Below are 10,288 nucleotides of genomic sequence, written 5' to 3'. Positions count from 1 at the left end.
TTATTTTTACTCAACCATTCAGAGATTCATGTTTCGATTGGTCGACTAGTCAAACGAGACTTTTGAAATTCATTAAACCAAATGAAGGTTAAAGTGACTGAAGGTTCTAAACTGAATATTTACGACTAAACTGTATTGATTTTTCTTTTTTATTTACATTTTGATCTGCCTTTGCTATAAAAATGTCTCTAGTATGTGTTTTAGAGTCTGTACAGTCTCCTCTAGATAACTACAATTACCAAAATACAATTACAACAATAAAAAAAAAAAAAAAGTTGACTAGTCACGATTAGACTTAGACAAACTTTATTGATCCACAAGTGAAATTATTTGGACACAGCAGCTCTACACATCACAATAAATTAAAATAACAAAGAGCAAATGTACACGGTGATAACAAATTCTAAATAAGTAACAAAAAAGAGCTTAAGACAGATGTTAAATAAGACACTGATATCTAAAAATACAAGAGCACATTCTGGCTTTTCTAATTTAGTGTTACAATAATGTGTAATATTTCTGTTGGAGGGTCTGCCACCTTCCTCTCTCCATGATTATGTGAAGAATAAAGACGTTTTTCAGTTAGGAAAAGAAAAAAAATAATCACAGGCTGTGTAATTATAGATACAAGTTATACAGAGTTTAATGCAACTCAGCCAAAGTTGTTAAAAGTGAATGATCAAAATGAATAAAAATACAAAGGCATGTTCAAGAGTTAAATATAGACATGTGTAGTCTATATTTGGTTGTAATGATGCAGATTATTGTTTAAGTTTGTTATTAATATCACTAACCTCATATTGTGATTCCTGTTTCCTCTCCCAGTTTTATTTACCAAAGTGTTTTCACTGAAGTACAAGGGAAGTGTGAGTAAAAGTACTTCATGAGAGGTTTTTCACCACCGCTTAGGACACAAAGTGACCAACTGTTGCCCAAAATCTTGTCACCCGAAGATCTGCTCCAGTCACCACAGTTCAACTTTTACAAAAGCAAACGCAGACTCTTTTGTAGTAAAAGATGCTGAAAGATTTTTGTGTCAATTTAAACAGAAGGCTTGTGTAAAGAAGACTCAGCTATTTATATCAAAGAGTCACATTTGTCCACCAGGGGGCGCTCCTCAGACTCCAGGACTGATCATTGTCTCCAAACAAACACTCCTCTCTCTCTCCTCTGATTCTTCTGTAACTCACTGATATTTCAGCCCACCCCCTCCACTGCACCTCCCAGTAACAGCGCCCCCTCAGGCCAGTGCAGCTCAGGACCTGACACCTGTCTGTAAATCTGTCCTCATGAGCTGGATACTGCTGCTCCTCTCTCACACAGGTCACTGTCCGTTTGTCCTCAGATAGTTTGAGTTTTCTGTGAGCTGTGTGTGGATCCAGAGAAAACTCACAGGAATCTGAGGACACAAACACATGACGTCACTTCCTGCTCCTGAGAATATGAAAGTTCCATCCATCCATTTTCTTCCGCTTATCCGATGCCGGGTCGCGGGGGCATCAGTCTAAGCAGGGACTCCCAGACTTCCTTCACCCCAGACATGTCCTCCAGCTCAGAACCCCGAGGCATTCCCAGGTCAGTCGAGAGACATAGTCCCTCCAGTGTGTCCTGGGTCTTCCCCGGGGCCTCCTCCCTGTGGGACATGCCTGGAACACCTCCCGAGGGAGGCGCCCAGGAGGCATCCAGAACAGATGCCCGAGCCTCAACTGGCTCCTCTCAATGTGGAGGAGCAGCGGCTCTACTCCGAGCTCCTCCCGTGTGACTGAGCTCCTCACCCTATCTCTAAGGGAGCGCCCAGCCACCCTGCGGAGGAAACTCGTTTCGTGCGCTTGTATCGGCGATCTTGTCCTTTCGGTCACTACCCAGAGCTCATGACCAGAGGTGAGAGTAGGAACGAAGACTGACCGGTAAATTGAGAGCTTCGCCTTTCGGCTCAGTTCCTCTTCACCACAACGGTCCGATACAGCGACCGCATCACTGCCGACGCTGCACCGATCCATCTGTCAATCTCACGCTTCATCCTCCCCTCACTTGAGAACAAAACCCCGAGATATTTGAACTCCTCCACTTGAGGCAGGGACTCCCCACCCACCCGGAGAAGGCAAGCCATCTTTTTCCGATCGAGAACCATGACCTCAGACTTAGAAGAGCTGATCTTCATCCCAGCAGCTTCACACTCGGCAGCAAACCGCCCCAGTGCACATTGCAGGTCCTGGTTCGATGAAGCCAACAGGACAACATCATCCACAAACAGCAGAGATGAAATTCTGTGGTCCCCAAACCGGACCCCCTCCACCCCTGACTGCGCCTAGAAATTCTGTCCATAAATACAATGAACAGAACCGGTGACAAAGGGCAGCCCTGGCGGAGTCCAACATGCACCGGGAACAGGTCTGACTTACTGCCGGCAACGAACACAGCTCCTGCTCCGGTCATACAGGGACCGGACAGCCCTTAGCAAAGGGCCCCAGACCCCATACTCCCAGAGCACCCCCCACAGGACACCACGAGGGACACGGTCGAATGCCTTCTCCAGATCCACAAAACACATGTGGACTGGTTGGGCAAACTCCCATGAACCCTCGAGCCCCCGATGGAGAGTGTAGAGCTGGTCCAGTGTTCCACGGCCAGGACGAAAACCACACTGCTCCTCCTGAATCCGAAGTTCGACTATCGGCCGGATTCTCCTCTCCAGTACCCTGGCATAGACCTTACCGGGAAGGCTGAGAAGTGTGATTCCCCTGTGGTTCAGCTTCCCTTACTTCCGGTGTCCACCACCGGGTTCTGGGGTTGCCGCCACGACAGGCACCACAGACCTTACGCCCACAGCTCCGAGCAGCCGCATTGACAATAGAGACCGAGAATGAAGCCCACTCGGACTCCATATCTCCAGCCTCCCCAAGACACGCGGCCGGAGGTCAGATGACACGACTACAAAGTCGATCATCGACCTCTGGCCAGGTGCACTTATGGACACCCTTGTGCTCGAACATGGTGTTTGTTATGGACAAACTGTGACTAGCACAGAAGTCCAGTAACAGAACACCGCTCGGGTTCAGATCAGGGAGGCCATTCCTCCCAATCACCCCTCTCCAAGTGTCATTGCCCACATGGGCGTTGAAGTCCCCCAGGAGAACAACGGAGTTCCCAGTCGGTGCACTGTCTAGTACCCCTCCCAGGGACTCCAAGAAGGCCGGGTACTCTGCACAGCCACCAGGCACTTGCTGGCGAGCACCCAGTGTGTAACTCATCATATGAGGCTTCTGAACCACTCTTCGTCTGACCCGTCCCCCAGGACCTGTTTACGTTCGGTGACCCTACCAGGGGCATGAAGCCCCCGACAACATAGCTCCCGGGGTCATTCGGGCACTCAAACCCCTCCACCACGATAAGGTGACGGTTCTGGGAGGGGAATATGAAAGTTTTTCTATTTCATTTTAAGCTGTAATAATCCTGAACAATAGCAATTTTGTCTAAATCACACAAATATTTCCTCTAAAACTAAAGATTTAAAGTCTGATAAAGTTACATCATGTAAATGTTCCCATGAACTGAATGAAATACAGAGACTCACACTTCCTCAGACCTGGGACCATCCACTGTTCTCCAGCAGGATCCAACCTGAAACACACAAGTCCAGTTTAGACCAGACCAGAGACCAGGATCTGGACCCACCATGGACCAGAGACCCACTGAACCAGGACCCTCACCTGAGAGACTGCAGGGGGCAGTGGGGGTCGTCCCGTAGAGCGGTCAGGAGCTCTGCTGAGGGTCCTGGATGGTTGTAGCTGAGGTCTAACTCTCTCAGGTGGGAGGAGGCGGAGCTCAGAGCTGAGGCCAGAGCAGCCCCGCCCCTCTCTGAGACCAGACATCCAGACAGCCTAAAGACACAGAATTACACTCATGTGGACACAAGGGGGCAGAGTGCATCATGGGAGCGTCTCACCTGAGAGTCTCCAGTCTGCAGGGGGCGCTCTTCAGTCCAGAACACAGCAGCTCCACTCCTGAGTCCTGGAGGTCGTTGTTAGTGAGATCCAGATGTGTGAGACTGGAGGAGCTGAGGACTAAGGCCAGAGGAGCACAGCTGTGAGGAGACAGACCACAGCCACAAAGACTGAGGACAGAGAGGGACATTAGAGACTAGAACCTCCACACAAGAGTTTAAATACAGTCTGGACTCACAGGACTTTGGTGGAGGCTCTGACCACCGGCAGCAGATTGAGGAGACCTGTCTCTGAGCTCTGGTATTTCCTCAGGTCAAACTCCTCCAGGTCTGAGTCTGAGGACAGTAAGAGGAAGGACAGAGCCGACCACTCAGCAGGAGAATTTAAGCCTGAGAGTAGTCTGCCATTCCTGTACATCTGTATCTTCTTCACCAGACTGTGGTCATTCAGTTCGTTCAGACAGTGGAGCAGGTTCAGACTTCTCTCTGCAGACAGACCCTTTTCATTCAGCTTCTGTTTGATGTAATTTATTGTCTCCTGATTGGTCTTTTTACTTCCTGTCTGAGTCAGCAGACCCTGCAGCAGCCTCTGATTGGTCGGCAGAGACAGTCCCAGGAGGAAGCGCAGGAACAGATCCAGGTGTCCGTTTGGACTCTGTAAGGCCTGGTCCACAGCAGAGCGGTAGAAGGCTGCCTCAGACTTAGGACTCTTAAAGGAGTGTGATGTGTTCAGCAGGTTCTCTCCAGAGCTGTAGAAGATCTGATGGACGTGAAGAGCAGCCAGAAACTCCTGCACACTCAGATGGATGAAGCAGTAGACCTTGTCCTGGTACAGGCCTGGTTCCTCTCTAAAGACCTGTGTGAACACTCCGGAGTACACTGAGGCCGCTGCAGCGTCCAGCCCACACTCGCTCAGGTCACTCTCGTAGAAAATCAGGTTTCCTTTCTGCAGCTGCTCAAAGGCCAGTTTTCCCAGAGACTTCACCATCTCCCTGGTCTCTGGAGTCCAGTGAAGGTCCTCCCCTGATCCCTGGTGATACTTGATGTTCTGGACTTTGACCTGCACCACCAGGAAGTGGACGTACATCTGTGTGAGAGTCTGGGGCAGCTTTGTTTGTTCCAGAAGTTTCTGTAGAACTGTGGAGAGGATCCAGCAGAAGATCGGGATGTGGCTCATGATGTGGAGGCTGCGGATGCTCTTGATGTGGGAGATGACGGCTGTGGCCTGGTCTCTGAACCTCTTCCTGAAGTACTGCTCCTTCTGTGGGTCGGTGAACCCTCTGACCTCTGTCACCATGGAGACGCACTCAGCAGGGATCTGATTGGCCGCGGCGGGGCGTGTGGTTATCCAGAGGAGAGCGGAGGGAAGCAGACTCCCCCTGATGAGGTTCACCAGCAGCACGTGCACTGAGGTGGACTCTGTGGGGTCGGTCAGGACTCGGGTTCGGCTGAAGTCCAGAGGAAGTCTGCACTCGTCCAGACCGTCAAAGATGAAGAGCACCTGGAGCTGTTGGAAGCTGCAGAGATGTTTGGATGGACTGAAGAAGTGGTGCAGCAGCTCCACCAGGCTGAACTGTGTGTCTCTGAGCACATTGAGCTCTCTGAAAGTGAACGGGAACAGCAGCTGGAGGTCCTGGTGGGCCCGGCCTTCAGCCCAGTCCAGACTGAACTTCTGAGTCAGCACTGTTTTCCCCACGCCGGCCACGCCCTTCGTCAGCACAAATCTGATTGGCTGTGGTGAATGTGGGCGGGGTTTAAAGAGCTCTTCACATGTGATGGTCTCTGGAGCGGCCGGTCTCCTGGACGCCGTCTCCATGAGTCTGACCTCATGTTCCTGGTTGACCTCTGAGGCTCCGCCCTCTGTGATGTAGAGCTCTGTGTAGATCTGGGTCGGGGGGGCGGAGTCTCCTGCTTTAGCCACGCCCTCAAACACACGACTGAACCTCTGCTGCAGATCACACTTCAGTTTATCTCCACAAACACCTCCTGAAAACATCTTTACTAGAACACAGTCACAGAGGAGAGTATTAGCTGCTTTATATTGTAAAAATTACTTTTAAAAGTAGTAACTTTACTGTGAAGTCAAGTCTGGTGTGGTCTGTTCCTCAGATGGACAGTAACAGAGTTCTTACTGTTCTGCAGGCGCTGGGCCAGCTGCTCCTGGTCCATCCTCCTCAGGAAGTCCAGGGTGATGTTCAGAACCTCTCTGCTGCTCTGCTCCTCCTCCTCACTCTCAGAGCATTCTGGGTAATCTGAGGCCAGGAGCCTGTGGAGCCTCTGCAGCTGCTCTCTTTGACAAAAAGTCAGGACGTCCTCCTCCAGACGCTGGAACAGAACAATAAGAGAAGAGTTTTAGTCAAAGAGAGCACCTGAGGAGCACCCAGAGAACCCCACACATGCTGCGCTCGTGGGGTACTCACCCTGAATATGGCGTCCAGCTGCTCCTTTGGGCCTGGCTCCCTGTCAAACAATAAACTCATCATCATTTATTTATTCCAGACTCATGGTCCATAAAACAACAGAATAAGACAGAGACAAGAGTAAAACAGGGTTATAAAAGACAGATCAGTGTTTCCATAAAGAGCAGTGTTACTGCACAGAACTAAACCTGAGACTCACCAGCATCACCACCACAGAGTTCACAGACTCATTTAGGCCACAGATGGATTTATACACCAGGTTTGTCATGAGAACCTGAAAAGTTCACATGAGCCTGACAGAACAGGAGACTGGAACTACTGACCCTGGACTTTTTCAGCAGCATTCTGAGGACATCATTAGAAGACACTTTGAGCTTTTGCAGTGTGTCCTTGTGATATTTGCACCACAGTGGGGCTGGACACAAGGATGTACAGGAGGTTCACACACAGAGACAGTGAAGAGGAGAGTCCCACAGCTCTGAGCAGGGACCTGCTGCCTTTGGACACATTTAGACTCATCAGGTCTGATGGAGAATGAGTTTAGCCTTAGATCTGCTGCAGAGGCTGTTGGTGAAATTTATTCGAAAGGGTGTTTTTTGGTTCAAGGTTCTTAGACAAAATTTACTTTGTGAGATTTAAGTTGTGTTTTAATGTTGTTTTCTCCTCTATAACATACATGGAGATGTGTTTTGTTTCATTCTCTCATGTTTAACTAATCCTTGTTATTAGTCTGTCTGCATCTCCAAAATGCTGTTACACTCATAGACTGTGTATATAAATGGACAGAGCTAAAGCGCTAGTCACTGTGTTCCAAACTGGACGCAGAAAGGCTTTTCCGGCTCCTTCTTACTCTAATTCCCATTGACTTTGACCCAGATTCGCTCCTGTAACTGCTAGCATCTGTGAGCTTCATTTGACTGGAGCTGATCACTGTGGGCGACATCACACTCACTAAGTCCACTTCTTTGTACAGTCTGTGTTTACACTTTGTGATCTCATAAAGAGGTAGTTTTTAAGTTAAGAGTTTCCTTTTACCTTTAGTTCAGTAGAGATCAGCAAGAAAATATCCAAATGATTCTAGTGAAGGTGTGTGGAGTTTAAAAACACAGAGGAGCACTTCTTGAATTACCTCATGACATCACAAGGTGGAACAGACTGTGTTGTGTTTGAGAGAAGAACTCAGCCTAAATACACAGGATTTGTGTTAAACATGTGAATGAAACAAAACAAAACTCCAGGTCTGTTTGTGATGAGGAAACGACAGTAGAACAGATCAGAAAATAGCGTCACATGAGCCCTTTAAATGCAGTTGAAAAATGAACTGAATAACAAATGAAACATCCATAATATACAGTAGTGCAGTATTTTTCACTCTGCTGATGTATTCAGGGCAGTCCTGGTTCAGAACAGCTGATTTTCTGAGACCTTTGTACAATCTGTAGAAGATCCTGTGATCCTGATTCCTGTCCAGAGCTCTGGATTAAGTCTTACCTCTGGTCTTCAGGAGGATCTTCTCTAAAGTTTGGAGGAAAGTTTTTAGAGTTGTCACTTTTCAGAGACAGAGCTGGGAGCAGGCAGTAGAACTGAGCTTTAGTCACCAGGACAAAATGAGAGGATGCTGTTTGTTCACCTGCTTTAGGATCAGACAATGAGACTGAGACTCACAGTACAGAGAACATCCACTGACACAGTGTGGTGCAGTTTGCAAATGTAATGAGAAAATAAGTTCCTTAGGAATCCTTATTCATTTTTGTTGTTATTCAGTTTGTACCAGTTAATTAATTAATTTCATTAAATTAGACCTATTCTGCAGAATCGACTTTTCAGAGCTTTTAACCATGTTATAGTTGTTTCCCCTTCTCATTTACCCTCTCGAAGTTGTTTTTAGAGTGATTCATGCATGTTTGAGCAGTTTTTAATCACACCATATAGAACTGTCAGTGCTCGTCCACAGGGGGCAGTGTAGAGTCAGTGCAGCTCATGTGTTCTGCAGTAGTTTAAACTTATGTCTGTGTAAGTCTGACCCTCTGGAGCACATGACCAGGACAAAACAGGAAAGAAGATACAGAGTGAATAATGTGTTTGACTGAGGAGACAGTCACACAGTAACAGTCCTACTCACTTTAGTCTCTGTTTATCAGTGTGAAAAGACCTGTTCAAATGTCTCACCTCTCATCTTCAGGACGAGCTTCACTAAAGTCTGGAGGATTGCGTTTGGAGCGGTCACTTTTCAGAGACACAGAGCTGGGAGCAGGTTTAGGTCTGAGTTTAGACCCGGGGCCAGGTCCAGGTGGGTCCATGTTGTAGGAGCTGGAATCAGAAGAAGAGTCCATTTGAACAGAACATACAGAGATGTCTCCTGTTTAGAAGTTCTGTTTTTCAGATGTGGAGTTACTGTGTGTGTCTCTGCTCTGCACCCAGAGGTCTGATCGGTCTGTGTCTCCCTCTGCTGGACATATGACGACATCACACTTCACTGAGAGTTGGGCTGCTTTGTTTCAAACACAGGTGTCAAACATACGGCCTGGGGGCTGGATCCGGCCCTCCACTGATTTTCTACTCATAGCTTAATATATTTTAATTATATTTTCTATTAAAATCTTGTTAATTTTCTGTGGTGTTTATCACAGCAGCGTCTCCAGTGTCTCTGTACGTGGCCCTTCCCACCAGAGCATCATAAATGAAGACTTGTCTCTTTCCAAACGCTCTTAAAGGACGATCGTTTTGACTGTTGACTGTGACACCCTCATCAGAAAAATGTCCAACATGAGAAAAGTGGAGCCGAGTGCAGGATTTTACAACAAAAATTGACTTATTCCTATTTGCAAACAAGTTCGTGTTAAAACTTTGTGTTGAAATTACATTTTTCTTCAGGTTGTTCATAATATTATAATATTTTGTAAAAGAAAGAGTTCATCAATTAAAAAAGATTTCTGTAATAGATTTGTGTTTCTCTGCACGAATATTTGAACTTATTGTTATTTTTGGGGTTTATATGACATGAGTTTTCTGATCCGGCCCCTTTGGGATCAAAGTCGGTTGGATACGACCCCCGGAACAAAATGAGTTTGACACCCCTGGTTTAAAATGTTTCACTTCCACAATAGTGTTTGGATTAGATCATGATTAAACCAGGACCACATAGATCCAAACGGAACTAAACTAGAACTAAACTATTTCAAAGCAAATACTTAACCTGCAATTAACCAAAACCAACCATGTTTAAAAAAGGTCTACACCAGGGCACAAGAGATCGTGGCTGTACTTGTACTTTTATTTGTGTGTATGTTTTTGCCAGGTAAATGTACTTTTACTTGAGTACAAATACTCTTTCTGCCAGGACATCTTAAAATGGAATTAAACTAGGAATAAACTCCTTCTATGTCAATACTTGATCTCGTCTTAACAGAAACCAACCATGTAGGCCTATGAAATAGGTCACACCAAGCTCCGATCGGAGGACCACATTAGGACTAAACTCAGACTAAACCAGAACTAACCTACTCAGCTCTGAACCAAATAAAAAGCAAAATCTAAACCACTGTTTCAATATTTTACATGTTAATTATGAGAAATACTCACCGCGTCACTGCAGTCTCAAACACACTTCAGCAGCACGTCACTCAAACACTTTCAGTTCAGTTGTGTGACGCATGTGGTTCTCCCTCTCACTGACAGAGAAACTAACCTCCAGCAGAGGGCGCCACTCTCCAGGTCTCTGAGGCAGCACACAGATAAATGTTCAACAGTTTTATTGATGAGTTTGAAGATCCTAATGATTTGTATTTTCCTCTGTTACAAAAATAATAATGAATAAATAGTATTTATTAGAAGGTAAATCTGTGTCTGTGGAGAACAATTGTTGACATGGTCTCCCCAAACCTGCCTCTGTCCTCGAAAATAAATCTCAGTAACCTTCTCCATC

General features: G+C 46.6%; 1 protein-coding gene across 4 annotated transcripts; it reads right to left on the bottom strand.

Moving 5' to 3' along the window:
- Positions 1 to 332: 332 nt before the first annotated feature.
- On the bottom strand, positions 333 to 10,024 carry LOC129408327 (protein NLRC3-like). Of its 4 annotated transcripts, XM_055151674.1 has the most exons (9): positions 9,946 to 10,024; positions 8,533 to 8,673; positions 6,364 to 6,403; positions 6,076 to 6,268; positions 4,183 to 5,944; positions 3,947 to 4,114; positions 3,711 to 3,881; positions 3,575 to 3,621; positions 333 to 1,399 (listed from the first exon to the last, which is right to left on the bottom strand). In XM_055151674.1, exons 2-9 carry the CDS (start codon positions 8,661 to 8,663, stop codon positions 1,083 to 1,085), a joined length of 2,829 nt encoding a protein of 942 aa, XP_055007649.1. In that variant the 5' UTR covers positions 8,664 to 8,673; positions 9,946 to 10,024; the 3' UTR covers positions 333 to 1,082. The 4 variants fall into 4 exon arrangements, with proteins under 4 accessions (XP_055007649.1, XP_055007648.1, XP_055007650.1 ...); XM_055151673.1 differs by lacking the exon at positions 9,946 to 10,024 and having other exon boundaries at positions 8,533 to 8,822; XM_055151675.1 differs by lacking the exons at positions 8,533 to 8,673; positions 9,946 to 10,024 and adding an exon at positions 6,563 to 7,087 and having other exon boundaries at positions 334 to 1,399; positions 6,364 to 6,443.
- Between the last annotated feature and the right edge of the window lie 264 nt (positions 10,025 to 10,288).

Source organism: Boleophthalmus pectinirostris, unplaced genomic scaffold (genome assembly GCF_026225935.1).
Source record: "Boleophthalmus pectinirostris isolate CB_2022bp ecotype Guang Dong unplaced genomic scaffold, ASM2622593v1 HiC_scaffold_16, whole genome shotgun sequence".
In the NCBI taxonomy this organism is placed as follows: domain Eukaryota; kingdom Metazoa; phylum Chordata; class Actinopteri; order Gobiiformes; family Gobiidae; genus Boleophthalmus; species Boleophthalmus pectinirostris.
This window is presented reverse-complemented; position numbering and strand designations above follow the sequence as displayed.

What these genes read in the sequence shown, in the direction of transcription:
- LOC129408327 (XM_055151673.1), bottom strand. Translation starts at nt 8,696, where the DNA reads ATGGACTCTTCTTCTGATTCCAGCTCCTACAACATGGACCCACCTGGA. An exon ending in GGCCCAGCGCCTGCAGAACA is followed by an intron (nt 5,945 to 6,075) that starts GTAAGAACTCTG and finishes ACTGTGTTCTAG; the next exon opens with TAAAGATGTTTTCAGGAGGT. An exon ending in GGTCCCAGGTCTGAGGAAGT is followed by an intron (nt 1,400 to 3,574) that starts GTGAGTCTCTGT and finishes TTGTGTCCTCAG; the next exon opens with ATTCCTGTGAGTTTTCTCTG.